This window comes from Puma concolor, chromosome D2 (genome assembly GCF_028749965.1).
Source record: "Puma concolor isolate L17-30 chromosome D2, mPumCon1.1.hap2, whole genome shotgun sequence".
Classification (NCBI taxonomy): Eukaryota; Metazoa; Chordata; class Mammalia; order Carnivora; family Felidae; genus Puma; species Puma concolor.
Genome location: NC_141677.1, coordinates 15,301,283 through 15,318,379, shown reverse-complemented (window position 1 = coordinate 15,318,379; position 17,097 = coordinate 15,301,283). Strand labels below are relative to the sequence as shown.

At 44.9% G+C, this 17,097-nt stretch overlaps 1 protein-coding gene across 4 annotated transcripts in view; it reads right to left on the bottom strand.

Annotated features, from left to right (window-relative positions):
• Window positions 1-17,097, bottom strand: part of PCNX2 (pecanex 2) — a 303,804-nt gene that overhangs the window by 234,993 nt on the left and 51,714 nt on the right. For all 4 annotated transcript variants that reach the window (XM_086679664.1, XM_086679662.1, XM_086679661.1 and 1 more), the window contains exon 9: window positions 7,701-7,836. In XM_086679664.1, the coding sequence (XP_086535790.1) occupies window positions 7,701-7,836 (136 nt within the window). The remainder of the gene's footprint in view (window positions 1-7,700; window positions 7,837-17,097) is intronic.

The window sequence follows — 17,097 nt, the reverse complement described above, 5'->3', positions numbered from 1 at the left end:
AAGAAAAATACTGTCCTTAAGTTGGGGTTTAATATTATATACGCTTTGCTGTTAGGGAAGGTCAGTATAAAAGAAATCACATGACGATTATGTCTACCTTTTGCAGAAGTTATTAAAGATTCTGGCATATTGTGCTATTCATTGCTGCTTAAATAAAAATCCTTGTTTAAAAGAATCTCAGAATTTAATGCAAAGAAAAAATGATTTGGCTTCTATGTTAGTTTGCTAGGGTGGCTATAACAAAGTGCCACAGACTGGGTGGCTGAAACAACGGAGATGTTCTGAAGGCTGGAAGTCTGTGATCGAGGATTGGTTTCTCCTGAGGCCTTTCTCCTTTGCTTATTAATGGCCGTCTTCTCTCTGTGTCTTTACATGGTCTTTCCTCCAAGTGTAGCTGCATCCTGATCCTCTCTGCTTAGAAGGATACTGCCTGGGGCACCTGGGTGGCTCAGTCAGTTAAGCGTCAGGCTCTTGACTTTGCCTCAGGTCATGATCTCAGGGTTCGTGGTTTGAGTCCCACACTGGACTCTGGGCTGTCAGTACACAGCCTGCTTGGGATTCTCTCGCTCTCTCTCTCTGCACCCCCCGCCCCCCCCCCGCCCCCGTCAACTTGTGTGCTCTGTCTCTCTCAAAATAAATAAATAAACTTAAAAAAAATGGATACCAGCCATATTGGATTAGGGCTTGACCCTAATGACCTCTTTTTAACTTAATTACTTCTTTAAATAGCCTATCTCCCCAAACAGTCATGTTCTGAGGTACAAATCAGCCCATAACAACTTCCTTTATGAGAAACTAAGCTTCGTGGAATTTCATTTTTTGCCTTAGATACCAAGGAACCTCAGAGCTAAACACTTCAGTGGATTATAGCAATTATTCTCAGCCTGTTTTCCGGTACAAATTTCAAATTCAAATTTCTCTCACCATTTCAATCATTCATTTATTCTCTCATCCAACAAATACTTATTGTACGGATTACAGAGGCTGGATCCCATATGTAATACATGCTGAGAATTCAAAGGATAACAAGACAGAGTGGCTAGCTTAAAGGGGGGGGGGGGGTTAAACAACTCCCCAGGGAGCAGACAAGCAAACCAGCCATGAGAACATGGTGACACACGCAAGTAGAAACGTCTCTATGTCTAGATATTTAGAAAAAGAGCGAGAAGTGAGGCATGGGAGGGTGTAAGATGGGGAACGCTGGAGAGAGTATGGAGTGAGGGGGTCTAGGGCAGAGCTCCCGGACAGCATCAGCAATGACGGGACTGGTTGGGGTAGGACTCACAGTGGACATGGAGAAGGCGTTCCATGTCTCTGATTTATGTGAAGGCACAGACGCACTGGCCAAAATGCTATTTCTGGCTCTGATTCATTAATTAAGCCTTGCCAAAGAACCACCACGTCACATTTCCCGGGAGATCAGGCAAGCAAGGTTTATTCTCCTATTTCAAAAAAGAAATTATCAAAAATAGTTTGATAAGGGCATAAGTTGAACACAAGCCCTTTTGAAGAAGCAAGGTAAGTGCACTGCTCACCCTCCCCATATGGATCTGTATTTAAGTCAAGGCTCCCTTCATGAGTCTGAATTATCAAGAGCAACTTAAGTGATGATTAGCACATTCAGCTTAAGAAGGTAGGCAAGTATGTATATAATACATTCCAGAAATACTTTTTGGTAATATTAAAATATTTAAGAATGTAAAGGTCTACCCCTCTCCCCCAAGACACCTGAAAAGTTCTACTGTTCAAATAATTTCATCTTCTGGGGCACCTGAGTGGCTCAGCTTGGTTAAGCATCTGACACTTAATTTCAGCTCAGGTCATGATTTCATGGTTTGTGGGACTGGGCCCCACCTCAGGCCCTGTGCCAACAATACAGAACCTGCTTGGGATTCTCTCTCTCTCCTTCTCTCTGCCCCTCTCCCAGTCTCTCCCTCTCTCCTCCTCTCTCTCTCTCTTTCTCAAAATAAATAAATAACTTAAAACAATGGCACCTTCAAGAGTTCCATATAATTATTAAGAATTTTGATGATGTTAATCATTGCCACTGATTATATGGCATAATTTTGCCATATATTATTTCTAATCGTCAAAACCTTATAAGAAATTCTCCACATAGGTGTTATTATCCCTATTTAAAATGTGAGAAACTGAGGCTCTGAGAGGTCAGATCACTTCCCCCAACATCCTACTCTACGAAGAGGACCGTGAGAGGCAAAAGCCTGGTTTCTTTCTGCAATCTCACTTAGGGGAACCCAGGTGAATCCATAGCTCAGGCAGAGCTCACTTGGTAAGGTGAAAGCCATCTGCACAGCAAAACACTTCAAGAGACGACACGTCTGAGTCCAATCGTGAAGCAACGAATTAAAAACACCAATTTGAAGAGGAAGCCATCGGAAAAGGGACACTGACAAAAATAATTAAGATGGGTAATAACAGATGTCAAATAATTTGTTATTTAAAGGAATTTTAGAGTCAGATTTATGACCTCGAGCATGAACTGTGCTTAATAAAAGCTAAAATATAAATGAGGGCGTGTTATGTGGAGGAGAGTAAGTGACCGGGTCTACATGTCGACGTCAGAACAGACACAGGTGAATTTAAACCGGAGGCCTCCTCTGAAGGGCGGAAGTGTCGTGACAGCTCCTGAAGGTGGTGGAGGAATGAAGAAGATCCACAGGAAGTTAGTCCTGTGCGACACCAAGTGCCCTTACTAAGAGCCGTCACACCCAGAGCTGGGAAGCGGAAAGGGACTCTGGTGGCACAGGTGGGCTTACCAGAAATCGTGGCAGAGGCTGCTGGGGAGGGGGTGGGCAGAACTCGAAATCCCAGTAGTGACCAAGGGACAAGGGAAAGGAGTGCTGGGCTGGGAGGGGTGCAGTCAACACCCCAAATACCAGGACCTTCTGCACTGGTTTCCACCTATGGCAAATCCAAGGTTAAATATTACCTAACCTCCAAGGCGTCCTACAAAGATAATGTGATCCCAAAAGTGAGATGTACTGAGGTACCAAACGCGTGCCCTGCACATACCTAGTGTTCCTAATCTGCTGATGGAATGCTGGTTAAATCTAGATATGAACAACACTTCGAGGGACAAAAAAGTATAAAACACACACGGGATACTATTGTAACAGTGGCTCTATTTAGCAGCCAAAATTCCAGGAATCATAACGAATCATGTATATTCTTACATTTGAAAAAAAAATAAACTTCTGAACATGATACATGAGGAGTATGCAAATATTCATCTCTTAAGTCAAAATACACTTTCAAATAAATGAATATGTAAGCTGATCGGTGACTATGTTAAGGTATTATAATTGGTGTCTCATCCGTCTCATCTGCTAGGAAATGTCAATATTCTTGTAGACAGGATTGTTTATAAAATATTATATATAGCACTTCATGCAAATTAGACATCTAGGAATATGTTTTTACCTTTTGGAGATGTTTTAAATTTTAAAAAATAGCAATTCAAGAGCACATCATTGTGGGGAAAAAATACAAGTGGTATATAGGGTAAAAGGTGAAAGTTTCCATTTTCATTAATCCTTTAATGATAGCAAACTGTGATGGCAATGCTACATTTATGTTAACCTCGAGCGCCCGTCCCCCAGATCCAGTGCTGCAAGCATCTTTGCAATGCTCACTGATCAGTTTAGGACCAATGAAATACGGCTCTCATGCTACCCCTAGTAATAATAATGATGATGATGCCAATCCTATAGACTTCCACAAAGCCTCAGTTTACAGAGTACTCTCATATACAATACTAGCTCATTTTTTTAAAATTTTTTTTAACGTTTTATTCACTTTTGAGACAGAGAGAGAGAGAGCATGAACGGGGGGGGGGGGGGGGGTCAGAGAGAGAGGGAGACACAGAATCTGAAACAGGCTCCAAGCTCTGAGCGGTCAGCACAGAGCCTGACGCGGGGCTCAAACTCATGGACCGTGAGATCATGACCTGAGCCAAAGTCGGACGCTCAACCGACTGAGCCACCCAGGCGCCCCGATACTAGCTCATTTCTTAACGTGGGGCAGGGCGAACGGGTTTGAAGCCAGATCCAAGTGAAGATAAAAAGAAGCAGAAAATGCTATACTCCCAAGGATCTAACACTGTCTACCAGTGGCCTGGGCTTGCTCTCAACCAGCAGTGTAATAAAGATGTTTACACGCTGATGCCTCAAATACTTATGTAACATTACGGAACAATGCAAAATTTTCAAGTCATGGTAACGCATCTATAGACTGTTCCCATGTGCTTAGAAATACATAATGGATAAACTGAAGCACAGAGAAGTACCAATTTACACCATGGATGCATGAGAGGCTGTGACTGAGAACACTCACAGCCCCTCAGTGCTAATCTAGAGCACAGAGGAGAGTTCACCAGCTCCCCATGTGCCCCAAGCTTGGTCCTTCTCTTTGTGCTCAGGAGCTAAGCCCTGCAGCCAGAGTGATGGAACAGAACCCGTTCCCCTGGCCTGCCTCATACAGAAAGAAGCTGGCCAGTCCTGAGAACTCCCCTTGCAGGGCTACCTCATTCATTTTATTTGTGCCAGGGAAGAACTCCCGAGTCTTTTCTCTGGTGTGGGCCTAGCTCCTGGCCACCACTGGAGCCTGTAGAAAAGGTCCCTTGTTGGAATGAGAGGAATTTGCATAAGGTTGCGGGGGAGGGGGCTCCCAGTACACAAGTTGCTCTTGAGCACCGAGCAGCCAAGCGAGAAGGACAGAGGGAGGGCAGATGGGGCAAGGGAAGTCACTAAATAGTCTCATCTTCAGAGCCCTGTTTCCTGCTTATTCTTGCTGCACTTGTCTAAGCACAACTCCTCATGTCGTTGCCCCGATGCCTCTGAGCCAGGACCATGAGCACACCTGCTTTCCAGCCGAGCCTTTGTCCCGGCCATGTCTGCCCCACTTCAGCTTTTCCTCTGCATCGCAGCTGAGCTGTGACCTCACCAAGGAAGCCTCCCTAGTCTCCTGTGTCCCGACCTGTGTCCACAGCCCCTGAGCCCGTCCTGACCGTAACCTCTACCATGCATAGCTGAACCGGTTGACCAGTGTCTAAACTCCTCAAAGGCAGGGGCTGAGTCTTTTCGCCCCTGTGCACCTGCCCCTGGCACAGAGCTGATAGAGCGTAACCCTTCACTACATGTGTTTGGGAGAATGAGCAGGAAACAGACTTAATTTTTCATTTGTGGCCAAAACCTAATTGGTGACATCAATTAAATTTAGAAAACTAAGCAGTAGAAGTGAAAAATCGTTTCTGATAGGAGACCTTTGTAAATATTTCCTCAGCATCTAAATATGAGCCTGGATAGCAATCTCCATTTTTCCACTTCTCTACCTCCATATAGTAAAACTTTAAAGTTTTTACATTTTACTTAAAATGTTAAAAGTTAAAATGACTGAAGTTTGCCACTGAATTTGGTTAAGTAATTAACAATGGAACACTAAATATAATTCAGCTTTTTATACACTCATATACATAATCATGCCACTTAGAGAATTTTAAATGTAAAGAACAGTGTGACTCTTTCTGATTTATCTATGTAGTAGTCAGTTATTTCCCAGTTTCTGCTCTTCCTGCGCTGTTTTTGAGATATCAAATCAGTGGGTTTGCATTTCTGATAATCCAAAGTTCCTAGTTTCCCTGGGGCTCCACTATCCATGCAACAAATGACATTCACTTCTTCCTAAACTATGTGGATTTTTTTTTTAAGTTTATTTATTTTGAGAGCAAGAGCACTGGGTGGGGGACAGGCAGAAAGAGAGGGAGAGAGAGAATCCCAAGCAGGCTCCGCACTGCCAGTGTGGAGCTCGATGTGGGGCTCAAACCCATGAACCGTGAGATCGTGACCTGCGCTGAAACCAAGAGTCAGACGCTTAACCAATTGAGCCACCCAGGCGCCCCCATGTGGATGTTTTCATATAACTATAACTCCCTCTCCTTGGAGATACAACACTGACATTCTAGAGGCAGGGCGCTGGAGTGTCCCCAGGTCTGTGTCAGGGAAAGCGGAAGTTTCTCAGAGAAAATACACATTCTGCGGGGGCCCCCGATGTACTTTAGCTTGTGATGGAAACTAGTACTGGTAACTGGGGGCTGAGCACAGAGCAGAGAGAATGCAACTGAAGCCCGGGCCCAGAGCTGGGGGCTCACGGCAGGGTCCGCAGACCCCAGTACCGCACCCTAACTGGGCAGGAGCCGCCATTCCTCATAGGTACCACCAGCACACCCGGTGACCAGGACGGGGCCAGGCATCTGAGCCATGAGCAGACGTGACTCTCACCTCCACCGGCCTCCTGGGGCCAGGAAAACTCCTTCCTGTTCCCAGAAGCCCTGGAAAGGAGGAGACGGAGGTGAGACTGAATACACAGAAGGGAAGAAATCCCTGAAGACAGAGGTTTTGAATTAGCTGAATGCTTGTTCGCACAGAAACTCCTTCAAGCCCGGAAGGACTGATTCTTTTTTTTTTTTTTTTTTTCATTTTATTTACTTATTTTGAGAGAGAGGGAGAGAGTGAACAGGGGACAGGCAAAGAGAGAGGGAGAGAGAGAGAATCCCAACCAGTATCCTTGCTGTCAGCACAGAGCCTGATGTGGGGCTTGAACTCCCGAACCGTGCGAAAACAGCCTGAGCCAAAATCGAGAGTCGGTGTTTAACTGATTGAGCCACCCAGGCGCCTGGAAGGGCTCATTCTGCTTGCTTGGCACCTCTCAGTCCTCCCTACCCAGGCAGCAGGACTAAGGACTCCAGAGCAGTGTGTGGTCAGGGACAACATAACGTGACCTTTTGTTCCCCACACGCCTGACCGATTTCAACCCGCTGTGTTATCAAGCATCTTTTTGGAAAAATTTAGTTAAGCAATCAGGAAAACAAATACAAAACGGTATTATTTTTTTCACGGGTGAGGTTGTCTACGAGACATCAAAACATTGCCAGGAAGGTCCACTAACTTGCCAGCAGCCTGTACCAATGGAAAGTCACTCTCCTTCAAGGTCTGGCCCGGGTGTCCCTTCTTCCTAAGGAGCCTTCGCCAGCCTCTCTGTCTGAAATGCCCTGCTTGAATCTGTAGCTCTCAGTTTACGTCCAGTGGTACGTCTTACATCCCGTGTGATTTTTGCTGTGAAGTCTTTGCTCTGCCTCTCCCAGAGTCATACTCAAGGTGCACCAGATAAGTGAATGAACATTAGTAAGTTGTCCCTTGGTAAGATAACTGAAGGCTTCATCTTTTCAGCCCCTGGATGATAATGCCATTTGCTCTAAGAATAAAGTCTCTCTTCAAGTCAAGTTTCTCTTTAAGGATCTCTGAATGTTTAATAAGAGGCCGTCATAAATTAATAAAAATCCAGGTATTTTCCAACTATGGTGAGAAAAAGGCATCCTAACCAAGTAAGCCCTTGTGGGGTCTGTGCATCCTGGCAACCAAAGATCAAGGTACATGAATTTCTAATGCACTTGGAAGAGCATTAAGGCAATGGCAATTCTGTTAGTGTCAGCGAAGGATACCTGTTATTTAAATGGCTTTTTTTCCACGTTCGCTCAATAGACTACCATGCAGTGATATACCCACAACCTAGCAATGTAAAATTCAGGACAAGACCCGACTAATTCCATTAGGTAATCTGACCACGAAACAGGTTTCAAGATCCCTGCTTCTGGAACATTCGCAAACAGGGAGGCTGGAACGTACCCGCGGGGTTTCCGATTGGGTCCTCCGAGCCACCATTAGCAACAGCTGTTGTTGAAGCGCACTGACCGCAGGGTCCCCAGAAGAAGGATCCTGACTCTCAGAAGTCGTGGTACTGGAGGAGCTGATCTGTATGTCTCTGAGGAGGGGCAAAAGAAAAGCTCTGGTCACCTGGAAGTGTGGAAGTCATCTGTTATTATACCCAAACACGAGGACACCACGGGTCCCCAGGGCAGGTAGCCGATAAGCCTTTACAACCTTTACAGATTTGCATACGCAGTTCAGGGCTGGGATTTTGTATATGCAATGCTCTCTTCGGGCAGAAGGTCAATCATCTTGCACACATGCAAATTACTCAGGCTGTCCAGATCTGCCGCGTGCCATGGGGTAGGTAGGTAGATGCCTGGTGTTCTAAGAGATGCCAACCTTAATTTTCTACGTATCCGATGGATGGGCAGGGGGTAGCAATAGTTTCTGCCTTCATATTTTGTGAAAACAGTAAGTGGCAGTCTGGATAATTCCAAAGACAGCAATCAGGAAGGAACACGGACAACCTGCCGTCTCTGCTACCTCCTCCAACCCCTAACACGCTCCGCATCCCCTCGCCTCCCACCCCCACCCAGAGCAAAGAAAGTGCGCGTCAGGTGCAAGAAATGCCTCCGTAATTGGAAAAGAGAACACTACTAGAATAGCTACAATCTACATTAAAGAGTCTTATCGTCTTTAATCACGTATTGGTTGACAAGACATAAATTTAAAGAAGTCTTTCGTAAATCTCAAGCCTGGCATCTTTCCTTTGGCTCAGAAAGCACAAACTGGGACGTATTTTTCCATCTGCTTTTCTAGCAGGGTGCCGAAAACTGAGAGGACAATGCTGACTGCCCACCCCAGGGTCATTTCTGACGGAATTCCTGCTAACAGAGCTCCATTTATTCACTCATCCAAGACCATGGCTTCAGAAGAGAGACCGAGTCCCTCCCTAGCCCCAGGGGTAATACGCCGATCACTGAAACCCCATTCACCCCAGTCAGTGCCTTGCTTTGGGAAGGAAGAAGGAAGAACACATTCTATTTTTATACATATACTTTTTTTTAAGTTTTTAAATTTATTAATTATTTTGAGAGAGAGATAAGGTGAAAGTACACAGGAAGGGCAGAGACAGGGAGAGAGAAAGAGAGAATCCCCAAGTAGGCTCTGCCCTGACAGGGGGGCGATGTGGGGCAAACTCATAAACTGTGAGATCGTGACCTGAGCCGAAATCACAAGACAGACGCCTAACCGACTGGGCCGCCTAGGCGCCCCAAGAACATATTCTCAGAGGCTACCGTGGAGCAAAGGGGACACTGCTGAGGGTATCAGGGAACTCGGCACAAGCTTCTCTACTTCTTAAAAGGTAACAAGAAAACTTCGGGGCTGCAGCAGCCAAAGCGTCATCACGGGGGATGAGCCTGAGGACAGCAAAGCTGAGAGACGGAAAGAAGCTCGTTTCTCGATGATGACATCGAATCACTGCACTGACCAAACCTGCACTGATCAGGACTTTGGACTTCCTGTCTAATCCGCTGTGATTTGGGGTCTTATGGAACTTGCAGCCCAAACTGTCTCAAGAACGCAGACGCCGCACGAACGTGACGCCTTTCCGATTTCTAGCCTCACATTTCATTATAAACTCTCTGGCGAGTTTGTGGGCCCTTCTTTTCCCTTAGTAGTCCCTACTACTGCATTCATAAACACATAAGTACTTATTCTATCGGAACAGCGTTTAAAAGAGTTCCACCAAGGGCGCCTGGGTGGCTCAGTCGGTTAAGTGTCTGACTCTTGATTTCAGCTCAGGTCATGATCTCATGGTTCGTGAGTTCGAGACAGCTGACAGTGTGGAGCCTGCTTGGGATTCTCTCCCTCTCTCTCTGCTTCTCTCCTGTTCATGCTCTCTCTCTCTCTCAAAATAAAGAACCTTAAACATATTTTAAAAATAAATAAAATAGTTCCACTGTACATACATACACGCGCATCTCTCTACATTTTCAGACATCATTTATGACTACTTGATGGTGCATTCAGTAGAGGCACTCTGATAAAGAACCATTCAGGAAACGCCGTATGTTAAAGTCAGGAGTGAAGGAGCAAAGCGCGAAGTACATGGAGCTTCAAACTTAAAAATCCTATCCTTCCGTTATTTGGATGACTGTTGCATACACTGTGCTTGTGCTTCCTGTCTGGGGTAGAGGTGTAACATCTCTTAACTAACAGAAAAAAGAAAAAAAGCAGTTAGATTTATAAAGGCAACGTGCACTCAGACTTTCTTGCTTCGTACAGAAACCACCGCGTCCTGTAATCGTGCTGTCGCATAGCCGAACGCAACAGGATCGAGAGTGCCTCGCTCGTACAAATTTGGGGAAATCTAAATCTCAGCAAATGCCAGCAGACTCTGGCAAGTGCCAGAACTTCACAAAAATCAAAAGATTCATCTGATTGCACTGTCAATAATGTAAGTGATGACTGTAAACAGGCAGGAGCCAGATGGACACGTGTGCTTCTTTGAGAAAATCTTAGAAAGTGAATAGCGCCCTCTGTTGCCAACTGAAATGAACTAAGGACTGGCTGTCAGAGCCAGCCTCCCGTTGCTGCTGCTTCGTGCCAGGAAACATGATACAAAGGAAGGGTCAACACACCTCAGCTTCATATCTGCAGATTACTTAGCATGTTTCCGGCAGTAAAGTAATAATAACAACAAATAACATTATTTTTTTTTATTGGAGCCATTTGAAAAATCTCATGTTAAAATCTAGGGTTTGGTTTTCTTTTCAAAAATCTTTTGGATAAGTTCTAGAATTAAGCGGAATGAGGCTTGGATTATTGCTCTACTAATTACTATCTGTGACTACAAGCCTTTGTCGTCCTATCTCCAATCCTCACCTAGAAAATAGGGAAGATATCTCCTGCACAGGGGTTGTGAGAATCAAATCAGACTAGATATGTAAACCACTAAATGGTGTCTCCCACGTATTAGACACTTAACCATACCTTATTTGTTTCCTTCTATGGATATGGGACCCGACTTTGTTTATTCTCATATGAAACAGCAACATGACCCCAATGCATTTCATACAAATAACATTACCTCCAATTGTTTCTGTTAGCATGAATGGGGGAAGAGTGTCTTGCCCTCAACTCACACTCAATCCTCTTTATTTTATAAAAAAAAAAAACAGACTCCAACAGCTTATTAAGTTCCCTCTTCATTAACTTCTTTCATAAAAGTTGAGTATTCTAAACAAAGCATGATGATATTAAAAAAGATCCTTGTCCTAGCTTTATGACCGGTGTGGCCTCACCAGAAAACCTGTATCACACGTGTATACGGGCTTCCAATCTGGCCAGGAAGAGATGATTAAATGTTACAGTCGGCACTGCTCAACTGGAAGAGATTTCTCCCCTTGCTTAAATGTTGTTCTCTGGGGTCCTGATGTTGTAGTCATGATGGATGTGCACCAGCTTCCCAATCAAGAACCAAAGAGGCTGTGATGTCACAAAAATCACGGAGCGGACAGAAGTCTTCCTACCAGTCTTTAAAGAACGCCTGCTTACCTTCTGCTTCTTCTCAGACTTATTCTTCTACTCTTCTCAGACAATCCACTGCTTTTTGGCCCTTGTTTAACTGTGCACCGTGGGCTCTGCAATCATCTAAAACGTCTCTGTTTTCCTAACTTAAGGCCGGAAATTTCCCCTCACGTGAATAAACATAATGTGAAAAAAAAAGGCTGAGTTTTAAGAGATATTTCCTTCCCTGAAACAGCAATATTCCAAACGTGTAATAAAACTACACTCTGAACTATCAGAGGACAACACCTGCAGGTCTGGTCTTGATCACCTTCTCTCTGGTTAATCGCTGGCACATTAGTTTGGTTCTGGGTGATGGAGTCGCTGAATTGACTTAAATTAGATTGGGCTCAGGACAATAATAGAAAGAGTGGCTGGTGACAGAAACTACCAAAGAAGCAGCCGGTAGGAGGATATAAAGGTGGACCAGGGGCTAGGTGCTAGTCTGGGCCAGAATGGTGACTCTTGTATGGGCAGAGCTGAGTCTCAGATTGATGGGGACAACATTCCACCATATTGTACTCCCCGGCTTTCATTCATTTAGACTCTGCAAGCAACAAATAATGAAAATACATGTGCTTCTTCTACATTTTCCCATCACCGTGGAAAAAAAGAATTCCTGAAATTCTTCGTCTTTCCCGGATCTCAAAATTATGGCCCACCATCTAGAGAAAGAGGACACTTCTCTCTGCCGGTCCTTCTTGTTCTTCAGACCTCCCCCGCGAGGGACACATGGGAACAAGTCACCCAGAGGGGCAGCCTGAAAATGGAACTCACAGCCAAGCAACGTGCTTGGTATGTAGGATAATTAAATAAAGCAGCCTTGTTTTAAAAACGATAACCTTTATTTGGAACTTTAACGGGGATTCTAGATTGAGAGTCTGCAAACAGCTCTCACGGGACAGTAAAATCCATCTGTGCACGTGAGCAAAAGGAGGGAGACAGGGCCTCAGGCACGGCGTCTACTGCCACCGTGTGGCAGTTGGGGCTATGGCCACCAAAACAGTGTGGCAGGCCTTCCCAAGGAGTCAGAGAAGGTGCCTCGGAACAGAAGTCTCTAGAATCAACCTCCTAACCCTTCCATCTTTATGACTCTGTGCCTGGATGAAAACTTCATCTCTCTCTCGAGTGTCCAGAAAAGCGAAACAAGGACCAGAGTGGAAGGATCAGAGATAAGAACTAAAAAAACAAAAGACGGAGGGACAGCAATTTGGAAATGGCAGAAACTCTTCAAAGAGTTTGAAACTCTGGATGCTTCTGTGCTTCCTCCAGATCACTTCCACCTCTATGTGATCAAAGGCACATAGATCCCCCCAAAGTTTGTTTGTTTTATTTAAAGCAGTACACACATAACTCTCCACTATACAAGTCAACATAGTAATGCAGCTATATGCAAACTCTCAATGATTTATAGTTAGAATTGACATTTTCAACTTGTACTTGAATGGAACATAGCACTGAGCATATCCAACTTTGGGGGAATTCACATTTTTCTGCACGTTTTGAAGACCTAATTGACTAACTTCAATGCCTGATACTCCAGCTCAGCTTTTCCAAACCAGGGATCAATATTTCTTCTGACTAATGTAAAACAGAGCGTTCTAAAAGAGATAATTCTTTTGTGCAACTTTCTGCTCCTTGCCTTCTTTGGGAACCAGGTACATTCATTGTGGCTTGAAAGGGCTTTCCTCAGAATTGATCCCAATGAGTAAGGGAAGTTTTACTGAGGTAAGGGTCAGAAGGGCTGGTAATATCAACAGAAAAGAGTTCTGAAGAAGCAAGAAAGACTAAGCACAGGGCTTTGATCCACCTTTGAAGCAAAGTACTCACTGGGTTTAGAGATTCAGCAGCATCCAAAAATACACCTAGTTTATAAACAGAACAATATCTGCTTTGATATGTACTACAATGATTCATAAGCAAATAAAAGCCAGATATAAGTGAATCCAGATAAATCAGCACACTATTACCCAAACTACTCTACTCTTTCAATTAAAAACAAGTTGAAGTACAAAAAGGCCCCCGGGGACACCTGGGTGGCTCAGTGCGTTAAGTGTCTGACTTTGGCTTAGGTCATGATCTCATGGTTTGTGAGTTTGAGCCCCGCGTCGGGCTCTGTGCTCCAGCCCTGGGCCTGGAGCCTGTTTCGGATTCTGTGTCTCCCTCGCTCTCTGCCCCTCCCCCACTCATGCTCTGTCTCTGTCTCAAAAATAAACATTAAAAAAAAATTTTCTTAAATAAAAAAAAATCCCCCAATAAAAATCCTATAAACTAGTATGCTCTAGAATGAGTCTTCCATTCAGTGGACTACTATGCCTACTTTTTGAGTAACAGAGACTCAAAATGAAAGACTCAAAATGTCTTTCCGTCAGATTTCACTGGACACCGGACAATACGCGTTTTGCACGCATTTTCATCCGACTGCTTCTGACACTGGAAAAGCTAGATTAATACTGAAACACGGTGGTAGATCTTTCACAGAAGAAAGCTCTGCTATGTTACTTGGAAGAATTTATAGACAAAAGAAATGTAAATCTTTGCTGAACAAAGAAAAGAACCTATCAAGCTTTACTTGCAAGATCTACAGAGGAAATTTAAAAAGTTAAGTTTGCAATGAACCTTTTAGACACAAGACACACTTCAACTTCCTAAGCAGAGAGCCTACATCAACTTTGATTGTCTGGGCAGACTCGTAACTACATCTTTCTAGGTAGATTAGCTCATGTTAGGCTCTGAGCTACTGAATCAATCCTAGGTGCTGGGTAATGAGTTTGTCCTCTGAAAGTTTTTTAAATAGCAATTCTAAATGCTGCAATTCAAGCCAGAGTTCCCTCATCCTAGTGTCTGGGGAGAGCAGGGCTATGTTAGAGAGTGTTACCAAAGGTACCTGCTTTACGGACAGCTATTGTACAACCGGAAAATGCTGCTTACATTTCTTTGGCAGTTAATGAGAAATGCGCTGGTTCCCACAATGACAGTGGGGCCAAGGAGGGAAATTTGTTTCCTCTCCTGGTTTCCTCCAGGAATCCCCCAAAGAGACATGGAAATTACACCCCAAACAATTCCCTATTCATGCTTGGGAGTCGGGATATAAAACTGTCACGTGGCAACTGGACTTAACAATGGCAGAGACGAATGGCTTTCTTGCCAATAATAAGGATCCATGGTTTAATGGCCTAGTTGGAGGCAATCCCAGCCACTTGAAGTTGCCTTACAGGGAAAAAGCTGCTTTTCCAATATCTTCCATGGCTGAATGGCTTAGCAACAGTCCTAACTAGGAATCCTTCCAAGTTCAAAACCAAAGTTTATATTTACTGTAGTGAGAACTCAACATTTGATGGCATTAAAAGCCAAGGAGACAATATTAAAGTACCTATTCTAAAATTACCACAGAGGCCAAAATGTTGGAACTCAACAGGTTGACAGAGAGCATGCAAAGTACTTAGCCGCCTTAAAAATCTCATAAAGTAACTCATAAAAGCACTGGAGGGAAGGCCTCCACCCAGGTAAAGTCAGGATGCTTTGCCCTATCAGGCCACGGTGAAGTTTAGCCCCTGGCCCCACTGCTTCTGTTTGCAGATGCAATATGTAAATGTAAATAACAATACCCTTGTGGCAGGTACTGTCCTAAGGGCTATATATGCCTGTTATGTTTAACTTTTAAAGCCACCTGGTGAATTAATTACCATATCATTTCTATTTATGGATTAGTAAATGGATACTTAAGATGGCTAAGCAAGTTGTTCAATGTCAACCAAAAAGTCCATGTGAGTGTTGGAACTGAAGCCTGGATCAGCCTAAGACTGACACTCGTGCGCAGGCTACTCAGTGCTAAACCCGATGCCCCATTACAGCTCCATCCATGCGGACACAGACCACTATGTAGCCGTGAATGAGTAGAACGCAAGACAGGAAAATCTAATGTCAGCTGCAATCTCTGATTTCTGTGTCCAGTGGTTTGAATAGTCATTCTGCAGGGTTGCATTTTATTTATTTATTTGTTTGTTTGTTTGTTTGTGTATTTATTTTTAGTTTCAGTTTGGGGGCTTTTTTGGGTCCATTTCCCCACTTACGAGAAGGAAAAGGTAATCAAATCTGTAATCAAATGACCAGGCAAACTGCTAGGGTTTCCGGCTCTTTCACTCCAAGCGCCACAGGGTGAGGGAGTTTGTGCTGATGTTGTCTTGATGATCCCACATTCACCGGATTGCTTCTGTCTACAAATAGGTCGAATTGCTCCTGCTGCTACAGGTAGAACACAGCGCGAACTCCTCGACGAGGCTTCACGGCCCCCGTGACCTGACTCCGCTTCTCCTATTCAGCTTGTCACCTCCTCTCGCTGAATGCCCAGCTGGTCTGAGCACTGTCCGAACTCCAGCTGGGCTCTCTGTGTCACTTCCAATGATCTGACTTGATTCAATTCAGAATTTACTTAACATCTATCTACAGAGGGCTAAGTGAGGGCTCTAAAGGCACTGGTCGGAGGCACTTTTCTCTAGACAAGTATAGTCTAGGGGGGACGGGAGTCCTACACAAGTAAATGAGGTACCAGGGAGAATGTGATAAGCCCCCCTCTGACATGGAGCAGCGGATTCGTTTGCACAGAAGCGATTGATAAGATAAAGAAGTACAGAGAGGCAGATAGCAATTTGTGCTTTGACAGGGGATTATTCCAAAGGGTAGGACTGAATGGAGGAGGGCAATTGAGGTAAAGAAGGACAGACACTTAGAGAGGAAGGGCTGAAGGTTGGCCAGCATGGGCTTCGCAGAGAGGAGGGATGAGGGGCAGGGCTGCGCAGGGGTGCGGGGGAGCAGGCTCAGTGCACGCCTGCCCGGGCAGTGGGGACCACGTAAGGGCATCTCTGTAAGGCGTGTGTTTGCAGGCAGGGCTGCTCCACAGGAGGTCTCGGGGCGTGGGGTGAAGGCCCGGGCTTCAGAGCAGGACTGGACAACCAGTAGTCCACAGGCCACAGTAACCACGCACGTGTCATCTGTAGCCTGTGGTATTTCAAACCAATTCAAACTGGAGACATTAAACAAAAGAGAAGTTTACAAATAAATGTGGATTTTTAGCTCCTTGTGGAAAGTACTGGAAAATCCAGTCGGGCCGGGCTTCCTGAGTTGGCCTAAGTAGATAAATGCCTTCCAGTGGCCTGTGGGAGCCGCCACTCCTAACATGTGACACTGGCCTGCTTCCCCCATCTACACTACCTGCCTGGGAGCCACCGGGCTCTGAGTCTGTGGCCCCTGTTGAGGCAGAGGACCAGGGACGAAGACCCAAGTGTCCTGAGCCCACTTGCTAGCCACTGAAGGTTGAGCATGTTTCTCAGTCTTATTTCCTTTTCTGTGAAATGAAGCAAATCTCACATGTCATGTTGACAATTGGACAACTGATGACTTAGCAGAGTGCTTCGCACACAATACATATTTAACAAGTGGTGGCAGCCATGGCCAGAATTATTACAGGGAAGTGATCCCTTTGGGGCCTGGAACTGCCATAATGTTGCTTCCCACAGAAAGCCTGCAGGTGTGCTGGAACACAGGTGCAAGGCGTTACCGGCCCTTCCAAGTTTGCAAAATCCTGACCTGCTGGCCTTGTACTTGATCAGCTGCCTTTGCCTCTGGTATCATTCTTTTTTTTTTTTTAATTTTTTTTTTTTAAGGTTTTTGTAACTTATTTTTGAGACAGACGGGGAGGGGGTGGTGAGAGCAGGGGAGGGACAGAGAAAGAGAGGACACAGAATCCGAAGCAGGCTCCAGGCCCTGAGCTGTCAGCACGAAGCCCGATGTGGGGCTCAAC